Source organism: Ceratotherium simum, chromosome 17 (genome assembly GCF_057802395.1).
Source record: "Ceratotherium simum simum isolate JZ-2026a chromosome 17, ASM5780239v1, whole genome shotgun sequence".
Classification (NCBI taxonomy): Eukaryota; Metazoa; Chordata; class Mammalia; order Perissodactyla; family Rhinocerotidae; genus Ceratotherium; species Ceratotherium simum.
In genome coordinates this window covers 13,524,984-13,542,802 of record NC_141916.1, presented here as the reverse complement: position 1 = coordinate 13,542,802, position 17,819 = coordinate 13,524,984, and the positions used below count along the sequence as shown (strand labels likewise).

Sequence of the window (17,819 nt, the reverse complement as noted above, 5' to 3'; positions counted from 1 at the left end):
GTTTCATTTATTTGTGCTTTGATTTTTATTACTTCCCTTCTACTGATTTGGGGCTTTGTTTGTTCTTCTTTTTCCGGTTCCTTTAGGTGCATTGTTAGATTGTTTATTGGAGATTTTTCTTGTTTGTTGAGATAGGCCTGTGTTGCTATAAACTTCCCTCTTAGAACCACTTTTGCTGTATCCCATAAATTCTGACATGTCGTATTTTCATTTTCATTTGTCTCCAGGTATTTTTGGATTTCTCCTTTGATTTCTTCGTTGACCCAATTGTTGTTCAAGAGCATTTTGTTTAATTTCCACATATTTGTGGCTTTTTTGTTTTTCTTCCTGTAGTTGATTTCTAGTTTCATACCATTGTGGTCAGAAAAGATGCTTGGTATTATTTCAATCTTCTTAAATTTATGGAGACTTGTTTTGTGGCCTAATATGTGATCAATCCTGGAGAATGTTCCATGTGCATTTGAAAAGAATGTGTATTCTTCAGTTTTGGGATGGAATAATCTGCATATTTACTAGGTCCATCTGTTCTAGTGTGTCATTTAAGGCCAATGTTTCCTTATTGATCTTCTGTTTAGATGATCTATCAGTTGGTGTAAGTAGGGTGTTAAAGTCCCCTACTATTAGTCTGTTACTGTCTATTTATCTTTTTATGTCCGTTAATAATTGCTTTATATATTTAGGTGCTCCTACATTTGGTGCGTAGATATTTACAAGTGTTATAAACTCTTGTTGGATTGTTCCCTTGATCATTATATAGTGCCCTTCTTTGTCTCTTTTTACAGTTTTTGTTTTAAAGTCTATTTTGTCTGATATGAGCATTGCTACTCCAGCTTTCTTTTCATTGCCATTTGCATGGAGTATCTTTTTCCATCTCTTCACTTTCAGTTTGTTAACGTCTTTAGGTCTGAAGTATGTCTCTTGCATGCAGCATATATATGGGTCTTGATTTTTTTATCCATTAAGGCACCCTATGCCTTTTAATTGGAGCATTTAGTCCATCGATGTTTAAAGTAGCTATTAATAAGTATGTATTTACTGCCATTTTTAAACTTTTTTTCTCAGTGTTTTAGTAGTCCTTCTCTGTTCCTTTCTTTTTCTCTTGCTCTCTTCCCTTGTGGTTTGTTGGTTTTCTTTAGTATTATGTTTGGGTTCCTTTCTCTTAGTTTTTTGTGTATTGATTATAGTTTTCTGGTTTGTGATTACCATGGGGTTCATTTGCAGTAAGTTACATATATAGCAATCTATATTAAGTTGATGGTCTTTTTGGTTTGACCTCTATCTGAAAGCTCTACCCTTTAACTCCCCTTCTCCCACATTTTATGTTGTTGATGTCATAGTTACCCTCTTATCATGGAAATAGATAATTTTTCCTATTTGTTGTCTTCTCTTTTCCCCTTATATAAGTTCCTGTAGCATTTCTTGTAGTACTGGTTTTTTAGTGACAAACTCCTTTAATTTTTGCTTGTCTGGGAAACTTTTTATCTCTCCTTCCATTTTTAATGATAACCTTGCTGGGTAGAGTATTCTTGGCTGTAGGTTTTTTCCTTTTAGCACTTTAAATATATCATGCCACTTTCTTTTAGCCTGTAAGATTTCTGTTGAGAAATCAGCTCATAGCCTTAGGATTCTCTCTTTATCCTTAATTCTGGACATTTTAATTATGACGTGTCTTGGTGTGGGCCTCTTTGGGTTTATCTTGTTTGGGGCTCTCTGTGCTTCCTGTACCTGGATGTCTGTTTCCTTCCTTAGGTTATGTAAGTTTTCAGCTATTATTTCTTCAAATAGATTCTCTGCCCTTTTGTCTTGCTCTTCTCTTTCTGGGACACCTATAACACAGATGTTAGTGTGCTTGATGTTGTCCCAGAGGTCCCTTAGACTGTTCTCACTCTTTTTAATTCTTTTTTCTTTTATCTGTTCAGCTTGGGTGATTTCTTCTAGTCTTTCATCCAGCTCAAAGATCTGTTCTTCTGTATCCCCTACTCTGCTTTTGAGTCCCTTTAGAGAATTTTTCATTTCCAGTATTGTATTCATCATTTCTGATTGGTCTTTTTTATATCTTCCATTTCTTTGTTGACGTTCTCACTGAGTTCATCTATTCTTCACCCCACATCAGTGAGCACCCTTAACACTCTTTGTTTGAACTCTCTCTTGGATAGGTTGCTCATTTCTGTTTCACTTAGTTCCTTTTCTGTGGTTTTGTCCTGTTCCCTTACTTGGAATGTATTCCTTTGCCGCCTCACTTTGCCTCTTTCTCTGTGCTTATGTTTATATATTAGTAGGACTGCTACGTCTCCTGCTCTCGGAGAGGTGACCTTATATAAGTGATGTCTTATGAGGCCCAGCAGTGTGCTTCCCTCAGTTCCGAATGTTCCAGAATTGACCCCTAGGTGGCTTACGCATGTCCTTCTGTTGTGGCATGGTTGCTCCTCCCATAGGTGCCCAGGGAAGCCGAGCTATGCTCCTGGCCAGCTGTTGTAATGCTCAGCTGTGTGTAGTTGTATTGGGCGCTTCTGTCTCTTTATCGGGTGTGGGGAGCCCCAGCACAGTTGACTGCAAGTTCTAATAGTGCATTCCTGTTGCAATATTTCTATTAAGTGAGTAGGCCCCCAGCATGGCAGGTTGTTAGGCTCAGGGGCTTACAATTGCTATAAGCCTCTAGCCTTTAGGTCCCTTGTCAACTCTCTGAGGATTGTAGCTGGTTAGGGCTGACCTCAGGCATGGGAGCATCCAATAATTTCAGGTTTTGGAAGGTGGGGCCAACCCGCATGAGGCTCTTTGAGAAGAACAAGTCTTCTGCAGCTGACAGGCCCCACTGCCCACAGGTCCATACACACAGTCAACACAGTCCTGCCCCCTGCCTGTGCCCCAACCTCCTGAAGTAGACGCAATATCTCCAAGGCAGGAGCTCCACACACTCCACCACTGCCCCGCACTCTCCACCGGCGCTCGTTGCACACGCCCTGCCACACACAGGTTGACCCAGTTGCCAGGCTGCAGAGAATCCAGTCACCTATCTATGCAGGCCCACAGGTTGCCCAAGGGCTTGTTGTTGGGTGGGGCTAGTCTCTAGGGTGGGCTGCCTGCCCTGGCTGAGCTGGATTAAATCGGTGCTCTACTGGGTGGGGCAGACCCTGGGCTAGCAGGCCAAGGAGAACTCCAATGGCATCTGCCAGCATCTGTGTCAGCACGCCCACACCAGGCCACAAGAACGGCCGCCGACAATGTGCTAGTCCCTGGAGAGGTCTCACCTCTCATCGAGATGCACTCAGAGCCTATCAGGTGAGTCTCTTTTCACCAAAGGACTGTGCACCATTCTTTCTGGTGATTTTAGGTTGCTTTCTGCAATGGGTGAGTTTCTGCATGGGCCTTTAATAGCCAGTTTTACTTTGTTTGTGAACCAGCTTTTCTGGGCGTACTCCCCAATGTTTTAGTAGCAGTCAAAGTCAGATATTATGCCACTCATCTCAATTGTGCTGGGTCCAAAAAATGCCTATAGCAGGGGCGCTCCTCGGCTCAGGTCCCCACTCCTCCAGAGAGGCCTGCATATCTTTGGGCTGTTCCCAGGTGGCAGTGAAGCTGGCACCTTGTGAAGGTGGTGTTTTTTTCTCTCCAGAAGGGAGTTTCTGCCTCTTCCACCTCAATTAGGATTGTCGTTTGTTGAAGGATTTCCTCTTATCCAGTTTTCAGTTCTGTCTCAGGGGTAATTTTTCCAAGAGTAGTTGTAAAGTGGCTGTGTCCGCAGGAGGAGGTGAGTTAAGAGTCTGCCTATGCCGCTATCTTGACTTCTTTCTCTGTTCATGATTTTAAATTAAACAGAACAAAAAGTATAGAAACTCCTACTCATTATAAGATTTTTAAAAACCCATAAAATCAATCCAAAGTATGAAGAACATGGATTTTACTAAGGTTAGAAAAGTAAATAAATTTAAAAAGATAAATCTGAAAGTTGATTCTTTTAAAAATTTACAGAAAATTGATAAATTTCACAGAAACATGAGTTAATTCAAAACAAAGTGCAAAATAGGTAGGATTACAAATAAGAAAGAGATATAAATACTAATGGAGGACATATTTGTATAACTTGATGGATGTACTGTTGCAATTCCACAACAAAAACAAAATGATGTGAAGACCTTGAGCTAATGAACAAGGTTTTAGCAAAACAAAATTTTAACAATTAATTCTGTGAGCTGCACACTCTGATTGTCCTTCTTCTATAGGCAACACGGCAGGACATACTTTCTTTCTCAGGTCAGAAGCCACTGATGTGTGCAGAAAACACTCAATCCAGAGAGCCCCAGTAGAGTCACAGCTAGGGATTTTTGTATTTTACTCATTATGTAAGAATCATACTGCTACATAAACAGCCTCAAGAGGAGAACCCTCTAGTGGTCTCACCTAGACCAAGTGCAAATGACCAATGTTACTCTTATCAATAAACAATGTTAACAAGCTGTTACAAACTGTCCTGAAACTCCTCAGGCCCATGGTTACAAAGCAACATTATTGATTAGGATATTTCATGTCTTTATCAGGGGTTGGTGCTGGAAGTTTGGCAAAAATAGCTCAGGCCAAATCCAGCCTTGCTGGAATTAACCCTTAAAACACAGACACAAACAAAATTCACTCCAAAAAAAAAAAAGAGAGAGAGAAGATGAATAGGCATCTAGGTATTGCTGAAATTTAAAATGTGGTTAAAAACATGCCACCAAATAAAACCCAAGCCATGGCTTCACTGGTGAATTGTACCAAATATTTAAGTAGGAAATAATACCAATTCTACACAAATTATTCCAGCAAACTAATAAGGAGAGGACATTTCCAAACTGATTTTGTGAGGTCAACGGCAGCCTGATAACAAAATTGGACAAAAACATTGCAAGTAAAGAAATTGATAGACCAATACCCCTATAAGCATAGATGTAAAAATAAAGTGTTAGCAATTAGAATGTAGCTATAGATATACAAATACAGATAGATATGCATCCTTACCCCAGAGGATTTTATCACAGGAATGTAAGATTGATTTAACATTTAAAAATCAATCCATATAATCCACCATATATTGAGACTAAAAGGTAAAACGTATCCATATATATATGATCATCTCAGTCAATGCAGAAGCATTTGAAAAAGTCCAACATCCATTTCTAATAAAAAATTCTTACCAACTAGAAAAGAAAGGAAACTTCCTCAACTTGATAAAAGACATCTACAAAAACTAAAACTAACATCACATTTAATAATGAAATACTGAATGCTTCCCCCCTGAGGTCAAGAAAAAGACAATGATCTCCACTCTTATCATTGCTATTCAACATTGGACTGAATGTTATAGTTAATGCCTTAAGAAAAAAAAAAGATATCTAGATTCATTAGCAAGAAAATAATTGTCTTTATTTCTCTGCAACTTGATCTTCTATGTAGAAAATCCTATGGATTCTACCAAAATAAAAAAGTTATAAGAACTAATAAGTGAATTTATATACATTGCAGGAAAAAGATACGCATACAAAATATCAAACATATTTTTGTATACTCGGAACAAATAATCAGAAATTGAATACTAAAAGTTGCATCAAAAATATGAAAGATGTGGGCCTAAATCGAACAAAAGACATGAAAGACCTGCATACTGAAAACCAAAACTTTGTTGAGAGAAGTTTAAGGAGAGTCACATAGGTGGAGATATACACCACTTTTACAGATCAAAAAACTAAATACTGGGGCTGGCCTAGTGGCATAGCAGTTAAGGTCACATGTTCCACTTCGGTGGCCCGGGGTTTGCCAGTTCAGATCTTGGGCATGGACCTACTCTCTGCTCATCAAGCCATGCTGAGCCAGCATCCCATATAGAGGAGTTACAACTCTACATCTATGATACACAACTATATACTGGGGCTTTGGGGAAAAAAAGAGAAAAAAAGAGTAAGATTGGCAACAGATGTTAGTTTAGGACCAATCTTCCTCAAAAACAAAACAAAAAACTAAATATTGTTAAGAGTTCAATTATTTCCAAATTAATTTATAGACTCAATTCAATCTTAATCAAAGTCCAAGCAGAAGATTTTGTAGAAATTCCAAGCTGATTAGAAAATTCATATGGAAATTCAAAAGACCTAGAATAACCAATTCAACTCTGAAAAAGAACGAAGTTATAAGATCTACCTTATTTCATTTTAACATTTATTATAAAACTGCAGTAATAAAGACACTGTGATATTGGTGTAAACATAGGGAAGTAGGTCAGTGGAAATAACTGAAACTCCAGAAGTAAACCCTTACATTTACGGTCAACCGATTTTCGATAAAGATGGAAAAAAATTCAATGGTGAAAGGTTAGTCTTTTCAACAAATGACACTGGAAGAATTGGATAACCATATTTTTAAAAACTGAACTTTGACAAATATCTTGTACTACATACAAATAAGGTTACGAAAATTAACTCAAAATGAATCGCAGACGTAAGCGTAAAACAAACTATGATACTTCTATAAGTGAATGTTGTTGTTGAGTTAGGCAAATATTTTTAGATACTGCAGTAAAGCATGATACATGTTTAAAACATGACGAAATGCCATTCATCAAAATTAAGAACTTCTGCTCCTAAAAACACACTATTGAGAGAACAACACCAGACACAAACTGGAAGAAAAGCCACAAACTGAAAGAAAATGTTTGTTAATCAAGTATCTGACAAGGAACTTGTATCAAGACTGTGTAAAGAACTCTCAAAGATCCATAATAAGAAAACACACAACCCAATTAAAAATAGGCGAATGATTTAAACAGACTCTTCACCAAGGAAGATATACAGATGGCAACTAAATGCACCAAAATATGTTCAACATCATTAGCTATTAGGTATACAAAACATTAAAATCACAATGGGATACCACTATATATCTACTAGAATGTCTGAAAGCATGAAAACTGATTGTGTCAAGGAGGTGGACCACTTAGAACACTCTTATACTGCTGGTGGGAATGTAAAATCTTATGACTGCTTTGGAAAACTCTTCGGTATTTTTTTAAATGTTAAATATATGCTTTCCATATGACTAGACATTCCACTCCTAGATATTTACCCAACAGAAATGAAGTAAATGTCATTAGAGAGATTTGTGCATGAATGTTCATAGCAGCTTTATTTGTCAGTGACTTAAAATTGAAATGATAAAGCATCTTTCAGCAGGTGAATAGTAGAAAACTGTGGTATATCCACACAAAGGAATTGTTCTCAGAAACAAAAGGACTTAACTATAGATGCACATAACATCGATGAATCTCAAAAAATTATGCTGAATAAAATAAGCCGGATGAAAAATGAGTACATACTGTATGATCTCATTCATATAAATTTCTAGGAAATGCAAACTAATCTATTAATGACTCTCGATTGTAGGTCACCAAGGACCATTTTTTTTTTTTGCTTAGTGACATTTTCCACAAATTAACAAGAAAAGTCACATTTGACATTGAAAAACATTTCTCTCTGTCCTGATGATGTAAAAAATCATCTCTTCCACCAGTGGAGACAGTTCCTCAACCCTGAGAGTAATTTGTTGTCTTTTCAATGATGGAGGCAGTAAGACAATATTTGGAGGCTTATAATAGCACTAAGCCCATCACGAGCAAATCTGTCCGATTTGTTGGAGATGGAAAACAAAGGGAGCTGTGTGCATTCTCAGACATGCCAGTGAATGTGATGACATAAATACCTTTATAAAAATATCACTTTTGCCATTAAACTCTTAATGGCCAGTCGGACTGAAGAGAGATTTCTGGATACCCTGGTTATTTAACTGAGAATCCAGAAAATCTGCACCTTAGGAGTAGGGTTATTTAAATGAGGGCTACATAGAATACCATTTAGTATGTCATAAAAATATAGTTGCATAAGAATAATTCAAACAAAGTATTTATAAAACCTCTACATGAAAAACCAGAAAACTGAGAGAAATCAAAGTGACCTAAATAAATAGATATCTCATGTGTGAGACTGAAAGACTCAAAGTTGTTAAGATATCAACCTTCCCAAATTGAACTATTAATTCAATAAACTACTAGACTATATATATTATTGTGTAACTTGAAAAGCTCATTCTAAAACTTGTGTAAAAACTCAGAATAACTGGCATAACCGAGAAAATATTGAGAAAGGAGAAGAAAGTAAAAGTACATACACTGCAAGAATTCAGAAATCATTATAAATTTACAGAAAATATAATAGTATAATAGTGGTACAGAGACAGACAAATAGACCAATGGAAAAGTATAAAACCTACTAATAAATTAATTCATATATAATCATTTGATTGACAAAACAATGTGTAGCTTCTTGGGTAAAGTATGGTGTCAGAATATCTACATATTTTTATACAAAAAAAAAAGGAACTTTGACTCTTACCTCATGCAATGCACAACAATTAATTTGAGATAAATCATAGACTTAAATATGAAAATTAAAAAACTTGAAGCTTCTCAAATAATATTTAGGCATACTTTAATGGTCTTGGGTTAAAAGAATACACAGATTTCTTAGAACAAAACCACATTAACCATAGAAGAAAACCACTGACACAATGTACTTCAATTAAATTAACATACTATGAATAATAATATCTTTAAGAAGGTGAGTAGGTAAACTATAGCACCACAGTATATTCAGAAGATAGGAATAACATCTAGAATTCAGTAAGATTTCAATAAGGAAAAGGAAAAGAAATCCAATTTAAAAAGGGACAAATATTTGAATAGACAATTCTGAAAGTAGATACCCACCTGAGCAATAAGCATATGCAGAGGTTCTCAGTGTCATTACTCATCAAGGAATGTGAATTACAGCAACAAGGGGAACCAATTACCAGACAACAGGATGGCATTTTTGTTTTTCATGACAATTCCCTGTTGGTGAGGAAGTAAAGCAACTCCATCTCTCTGACAAACTGCTGATTTGAGGATAAGCTGGTTCAACTGCTTTAGCAAACTTTTTGGCCATGCTTATGTATGTTATAAATATGCCTATCATAAGACTCAAAAATTTCACTACTACGTTTATTTCAAGATGTAAAAAATGCATGTATATTCACAAAACCTCAAGCATAAGAATATATTTAACAACTTCATTCAATAGCCAAAAGAAAAGAGAAACAATAAAAACACCAGCATCATTAAAATGAATGAAAACCTAGGTTTATGAAATGGAAAGCTACATAGCAATCAAAAAGAACAAAATGTCGTGGATGAATCTTAAGGACATTATGTTGAAGCAAATAGTACAGACAAAAGGCAGTTTGTACAGGAGGATTTGGTTTATCTGAAGATAAAGACAAGATAAAAATAACCATTGGTGATAGAAGTAAAAATAGTGGTTATCTCTATGGAGAGTGGCACTTATAAAAGAGGAACAAGAGAAGCTTTGAAATGATAAAAATATCTCATATCTTGTTTTTGATGGTAATTTTACCAGCATATTTACATGCAAGCTTCATTGAGATTTATGATTTGTGCAATTAGTGTAAACTTTAAAACGACAGAAAACAAAAACTGATCAAGTGGGACTTATTCCAGGGCTGCAAGGATGGTTCAACATCTGCAAATCAATGTGATAAACCACATTAACAAAATGAAGGATAAAAATGATATGATGATCTCAATAGATGCAGAAACAGCATTTGACAAAATTCAACATCCATTTATGATAAAAATTCTCAACAAAGTGGATATAGAAGGATTGTTCCTCAACATATCAAAGGCCTTACATGACAAGCCCACAGGTAACATCGTCCTCAATGGTGAATAGCTGAAAGCTTCTCCTGCAAGATCAGGAACAAGACAAAGATGTCCACTCTCATCACTTTTACTCAACACTGTATTGGAAGTTTTAGATAGAGCGATTAGGCAAGAAGAAGAAATAAAAGGCATTCAAATCAAAAAGGAAGAATTAAACTGTCTCCATTTTCAGATGACCTCATAGATATTATATATAGAAAACCCTAAAGACTCCAACAAAAAAATGTTAGAACTAATAAACACATTCAGTAAAGTTGCAGAATACAAAATCAATATACAAAAACCAATTGCACTGCTACACACTAATTATGAACTACCAGAAAGGGAAATTAAGAGAACAATCTCATTTACAATTGTATCAAAAAGAATAAAATACCTAGGAATAAATTTAAATGAGGAGGTGAAAAAACTGTACACTGAAAACTATAAGACATTAATGAAATAAATTGAAGAAGACATGAATAAATGGAAAGACATTCCATGCTCACAGATTGGAAGATTTAATATTGTTAAAATGTCCACCCTAACCAAAGCAATTTACATATTCAATGCAAACTCTATAAAAATCCCAATGGCATTTTTCACAGAAATAAAGCAACCATTCCTAAAATTTATATGGAACCTGGGGCTTGCCCGGTAAGTGTGCGAGCTCTGCTTCGACGGCGTGAGGGTTTGCAAGTTTGGATCTGGGGGTGCACCGAAGCACCGCTTGCCAAGCCATGCTGTGGCAGAGTCCCATATAAAGTAGAGGAAGATGGGCATGGATGTTAGCCCAGTGCCAATCTCCCTCAGCAAAAAGAGGAGGATTGGCATCAGTTGTTAGCTCAGGGCTAATCTTCCACACACACACACACACACACACACACACAAATTTATATGGAACCACAAAAGACCCTGGATAGCCAAAGCAGTCTTGAGAAAGAGGAACAAAGCTGGAAGTATCAGACTTTTTTATTTCAAACTATATTACAAAGCTATAGTAATAAAAAAAGTATGATATTGGCATAAAAAACCGACAAGTAGATCAATGGAACAGAGTAGAGAGCCCAGAAATAAACCCACAAATATGGTCAATTAATTTAAGACAAGGGGACCAAGAATATACAACATAGAAAAGACAGTCTCTTTAATAAATAGAGTTGGGAACACTGGACATCCACGTGCAAAAGAATGAAACTGAGCCATTACCTTATACCATGCACCAAAATTAACTCAAACTGATTAAAGACTTGAACGTAAGACTGAAACCGTAAAACTTCTAGAGAAAACATAGGCGGTAAGCTCCTTGATATCAGTGTTGGTGATGTCTTTTTGGATTTGACAACAAAAACAAAGGCAACAAAAGCAAAAATAGAAAAAGTAGGACTTACATCAAACTAAAAATCTTCTGCAGAGAAAAGGAAACCATCAACTAAATGAAAAGGCAGCCTACTGAATGGGAGAAAATATTTGTCAATCATAGGGTTGACAAATGGGTCAAATGATTGTCAGAAGGGTTACTGTCCAAAATATATAAAGAACTCATACAACTCAATAGAAAAGTGGCAATCAATCAGTTAAAAAGTGGGCAGAGGACCTGAACCGACACTTTGTCAAAGAAGACCTACAAATGGCCAACAGGTACACGAAAAGGTGCTCAACATCACTAATCATGAGGGAAATGCAAATCAAAACCGCAGTGAGATATCACCTCACATCTGTTAAGATGGCTATTATCAAAAAGACAAGAGATAACAAGTGTTGGAAAGGATTTGGAGAAAATGCAACCCTGGTGCACTGTAGGTGGGAATTGGTGGGAACGTATGTTGGTGCAGCCACCAAGGAAAACACTATGGAGGTTCCTCAAAAAATTAAAAATAGAACACCATATGATCCAGCAATTCCACCTCTGGGTATTTTTCCAAAAGAAACGAAAACAGTAACTTGAAAAGATACATGTACCTACCCGCATTTTCATTGCAGCATTATTTACAATAGCCAAGACGTGGAAGCAACCTAAGTGTCCATCGATGGATGAGTGGATAAAGAAAATATGATGTATATGTACAATGAATTATTATTCAGCCATAAGAAAAGAAGGAAATCCTGCCGTTTGTGACAACATGGATGGACCTTGAGGGCATTATGCTAAATGAAATAAGTCAGATAGAGAAAGACAAATATTGTATGATCTCGCTTATATGTGGAATCTAAAACAAACAACCAACCAAAAAACCAAACTCACAGATACAGAGAACAAATTAGTGGTTGATAGAAGCAGGGTGGGGGTGGGCAATGGGTGCAGGTGATCCAAAGAAGTTGTGTTTTACAACCAGATTCTGCTTTGGTCCTTCTGGCCTTTATCTGCTGCCTCCCCCCCGTCTCCAAGGACGCTGTCTCCAAAGAAGCCACAGTTGACATACTTTTTTACCTCAAATTGTATTACTCAGAAGATTCATTAATGGCTCTGTTCTTGGATCACCAGGGACTCTGTTTATTCACTTAGCTGCATTTTTGTCAAATAAAGCAAATGTCAAGTTAGATATAGTAAATGTGCTCACAGCCCTGAGAGGTCAGAATAGCAGCTTTCCTGAAACTAGAGAAGACTTCTGACATTCCACAAACCTTGTATTATATTGTTACATTTGTTTTTGTTTTTTGAGGCAGTGATAATAGTATAACAAGGAATTCCATGTAATTGCTTGAAGACAGATACTTCAGAGAGGTCCACGCGTCTTAGAGTTGTTGTGATATGACAGTAGATTCATAAGCAAATGTGACCAGAAGTTCATAAGATAGTCTTCGTCTCAACTACCATTTTCAATTCAGAAGTTTTATGATTTCATGTGTTTCAAAAGCAACAGAAACCATGATCAACAGTCATAATAGTAAGTGAGATAAAATATGTCATTTTACTTATATTTCCTTTTGCGTGATTTGACTTTCATTATGGTCTGGAAAACATGCTTTACCTGTCTTTTAAAAGCTGGGAATGTGATTGATAAATTTCTATATTTGGTGAAGCATACTTTTTTTTTTCATTTTTTTTAGAGTGCAATAAAACCTTTGAATATATAAATGTCATTTTCTGAGAGATTTTTATGCACAAGAATATATTGCCAATTAAAAGGATTAAAACTTGATAGCTATCCAAAAATATATTTCCTATGTCATCTACCTCACATCAAAAACCAAAATATATATTCATATAATTGTGTAAGCATACTCCTCTCTCTCTCAAATGAATGACACATTGACTGAATTTGCACTCTCATTGGAGATCCCTGTCCTCATTTCAAACTTGTCTTTTGGCAATAGAATAAACAAAAACTAGTTAGTCACATTTCACTGTGAGTCATTTTTATTTTTATTTTTAATTTTTTTTGTGAGGAAGATCAGCCCTGAGCTAACATCTGATGCCAATCCTCCTCTTTTTTCTGAGGAAGACTGGCCCTGAGCTAACACCCGTGCCCATCTTCCTCTACTTCATGTAGGATGCGGCCACAGCATAGCTCGACAAGCAGTGCGTTGGTGCACGCCCAGCATCCGTACCCGCAAACCCCAGGCCACCGCAGCGGAGCGTGTGCACTTAACCGCTTGCGCCACCTGGCCGGCCTCTGTGAGTCATTTTTAAATCTTGTTTTATTATACCTTGTGATACCATAGAGGGAAAGAAACAAACAATGTTTTTAGAGCATGCATTATTATTATCCAGCGGTGATAGGGCTGAGTAAGTTTGCTCCGTGATGTGATGCATGTGTTGCCTGAGGGATTAGAAAGAGGGTGGGAGGAAGGTAGGAGATGGGCCCCGGAAATATTTCTCCTACATCTCAATGTGACTAACATAGTTGTTGAACGTGTCTTCAATTCCCTTAGAGCATTCTTTCAAGCAAATCACGAGCCTGGTTCGGTTCTTCTCCCTTATGCTGGGTACTGTAACCCTGAGGCCTTAACTGCATTTGCAGCTAGATAGTCAGAGCCCACCCCGTCGCACATCAGTAAAACAACACATTAGTTTACACAGTAAAGTGAGTCCACACACAAATAAATTGTGGTCTTCAGGGGAATCTTTTCATAATTCACTGTTGTAGGGAAATTTCAAACCTAGAGACACTAATTTTAAAATGAAAATATTTGAGTCCCTACTAATGTAATTATCAGTGACTTAAAACAATCTACGGAAGAGATATTAACACACACTCAGAATCAAAAATGTTCATACCCTCCAGATTTAATATCGCACAGATAGATGCTCTCAGTGGCAAAAATGGCATCAGCAGAATGTTACCGGAGGGTACAGCAAAGAGAAGACCGTTTCTTTTTTATCTGCTGTGAAGATAATAAACAAAAGCAGAAAAGACGATCCTCTTCAAAATCAAAAGAAAAATGCAATTCAACAACAGATTCTAACATAGAAAATTTAAATAAATGAAGTTAATATCAAAGTGCTTTGAATTAGATGTCCAAAAAGAAAGGAAAATAGCTTTGTAGGTTTCTGGAAAACATGCTATAGATAAATTCATTTAGAAACATTTATTAGACAGTTGACAATATACCTGAGCTATGTTAGATGTACCATGACAAAGACACACATTTTCTGATCCCTCCAAATTTGTATTGTTTCCTAAGTGTTAAGATAGTGGCAAGCATTGTTTTCCATGAGAACATGATGACTGGGATTAGAGATCACAGAGTCATCAGACTTGCAGGAAACTTTCCAGAGGGCTTAAATATGAAGGAGAAAACAAATAGAAGAATACAAGTAACTCAGGTGAGTTGAAGACAAAGGACAGATGTTCAGTGAGAAGTATTTACTAAAATATCTGTCACTTGGAATGTGCTCAATAAATGTAGTCTATTATCTTTATTGAAAAAAACATATTAAGAGGATGAGGAAGAGAAATAGACAAGATCATGAGTTTTATTCGTGACATAGTGATTTTGAAATTCATGTGAAATATTCAAATAAATATGCTAGGTTACATCTGAGAATTAAAAAGGACGATTACAAAATAAAGATATGGATTTAGTAATGATCACCTGAAAGATGATACTTCAAAACATAGGAATTGATGAAAATATAGAGGGAATATTAGTGTGGTGAGAAGGGAAGAGAGATGAAAAAAACACTAACAGACAGATAAAAGAGTCATAGAAACATATTACCTTTAGTATTTTTGAAGTTTATTCATCAGAGCACTTCATGAAAGTATAAATGTGAACTGTGCATGAGTATTAACATTTTGACAAGGACCAAATTGTTAACCAAAAGCATAAGTTTAATGATGTGATTTTTTTTTTTTTAATTTGGCTCCCAAGTAGAGAAGAATTTGAGGGAGCTAAATGACATTTTTGCTACCCAAAAAATCGCACTACATTAGCAGGTAAATCTAATCATATTCATAATATGACTTAAAATACGATATGAAAATATAGTGAAAGTAGAGATAATTAAATTAGATTTTATAAAGATACTATAATCTATATAATGATCTCTGAATTATTGGATGTGCAGATTGAACAGAAGTCATAAAGTGATGAAAAACTCTACAATAACAGCATTCATACTACTGGGCCTGACAGATGACCCTGAGCTACAAGTTCTGCTTTTTATCTTTCTGTTTCTCACCTACATGCTGAGTGTAACTGGGAACCTGACCATCATCACACTCACCTTTGTGGATCCCCAACTTAAAACACCCATGTACTTGTTTTTACAAAATTTCTCCTTCTTAGAGATCTCATTCACAGCTGCCTGTATCCCCAGATACTTGTATAACATAGCAACAGGTGATAATATCATCACATATAATGCTTGTATCATCCAAGTGTTTTTTACTGATCTCTTTGCATTAACAGAATTTTTTCTCCTGGCCGCCATGTCCTATGACCGCTATGTGGCCATCTGCAAACCCTTGCATTATGTGACCATCATGAGCAGCAGAGTCTGCAGGAGACTTGTTTTTTGCTGTTGGTTAGCTGGATTGTTGGTCATAATTTCCCCACTTAGTCTGGGGCTAAATTTGAAATTCTGTGACTTGAATGTCATTGATCATTTTTTCTGTGATGCTTTTCCCTTCCTGAAGATATCATGTTCAGACACACGGCTTATGGAACAAACTGTTTTAATCTGTGCTGTGCTAACCCTCATTTTGACTCTTCTGTGTGTAGTTCTATCCTATACTTATATTATCAAGACAATTTTAGGATTTCCATCTACCCAGCAAAGAAAAAAGGCCTTTTCCACCTGTTCTTCCCACATGATTGTAGTTTCCATCACCTATGGCACATGCATGTTCATCTACATGAATCCGACAGCAAAGGAAGAAGTGACAATTAATAAAGTAGTTTCACTGCTCATTTCTTCCATTTCACCTATGTTAAATCCGTTTATTTATACACTAAGAAATAAGCAAGTGAAGAAAGCCTTTAATGACTCAATCAAAAGAATTACATCATTCCTGAAGAAGTGAAATAAAATAGCACTCAATAAATAAAGTTAAAAGATGAATGGCTTCTAAACCTTCCTATTGAAGCTTATAATTTTCTTAATCTCTTAAAAATCTACCTTTCAATGATGTTATATTTCTCGTCTCCTCTTTAGATTTACTTACATTGCACCTGAATCAACTCATTTCTTTCTTCTGGTTTTTACTCAACTTCTTGTAGATTTGTCTCAGTAACGAACATGAAAGTATACTTCTCATCACTTCATTTGTACATAAATATAACTACAATAATTAAATTGGTGGTATAATAAAAGCATTCTTTAGACTTCTATAAAATTCACAGCATAATACTACTGGTTATTGTATTCAAATGCACATAAAATAATACAAAAATTCAAGTAAGAATTGAAATTTTATGTTAAAATACTAAACAGGATGAATGAGGGCATGTTGTAGTAATACAAGGAACAACTGAGAGAGAAGATAATAGGATTTCTAATACTCTAGGAATGTATACTAAAAACAAAAACATGCTGGATAAAAACCCACAACTATTCTTTTGAACATATAGCTGAGAGTAAAGATTAATATGTGGGCAATCACAAGGTATCAAAGATGCAGTATAGTCAGAAATGAAGATAAAAATACACCATATGACCCGCGGATTCCCAGGAAAGCAGAGAATGGAGGATAGAGACATGTAAGTTGTTGAATTATGGGTACAGGGGCTCAGGTTTACATGTCCTTCTGGGGATGAGAGATAAGTGTCAGGATCCAAGTGGCGAAAGCTCATGACACTGACAGAATAGTGTAAAGTCAAGACTTAATGTGATTTAGGAAAAACAAATTACCACTCTTGTGAAAAGGCAACTATATTCTCTAAGACATTTTTTTTATTTCTTCTTGAGTTAGCTACGGATAGGGGAGGGGGAACCATTATTAGACTCCTCTGTCTATCTGAAAGAGAGCTTTTACAGCCCAAACTGTATAAAAAATAATCTACTAATGCCACATATAAAGAATTAAAGAGTGAGTCCAAATGTAACTCTTTGGAATTTAAGAAATACATTTGCAGTGAAACAGAGACACTTCATAACAATTCATATAAAGCATAAAAATGCTATACTCTGAAGAAATTAAAGAATTATTCATCCATAAGTTTGTTCATGATTTTAAAAAATAAAGAGAATAAAAAATACAGCAACTCCTGCTCATTATAAGATTATTAAAACCCATAAAATTATTCCAAAATATGTAGCACGTGGATTTTACTAAAGATAGAAAATTAAATAAATTTAAAAAGATAAATCTGAAAGTTGATTCTTTTAAAAATTTTCAGAAAATTGATAAATTTCTCAGAAACATGAGTGAATACTAAACAAACAGCAAAATATGTAGGGTTACAAATAAGAAAGAGACATAAATACTAATGTGGGACAGATCTGTGTAACTTTATGGATATACTGTCAAAATTCCACAACAACAACAAAATAATGTGAAGACCCAAAGCTGATGAACAAGGTTTTAGCAAAACAAAATTTTAACAATTAATCCTGTGAGGTGCACACTCTGATTGTCCTTCTTCTGTAGGGAAC

At 35.8% G+C, this 17,819-nt stretch overlaps 1 protein-coding gene across 1 annotated transcript; it reads left to right on the top strand.

The window, feature by feature from the left end:
• The first annotated feature begins 15,312 nt into the window (after positions 1-15,312).
• Positions 15,313-16,248, top strand: LOC101388751 (olfactory receptor 6C68-like). Its single transcript, XM_004429191.1, has one exon. The coding sequence runs from the start codon at positions 15,313-15,315 to the stop codon at positions 16,246-16,248; it is 936 nt and encodes a 311-aa protein (XP_004429248.1).
• The last annotated feature ends 1,571 nt before the right edge of the window (positions 16,249-17,819 follow it).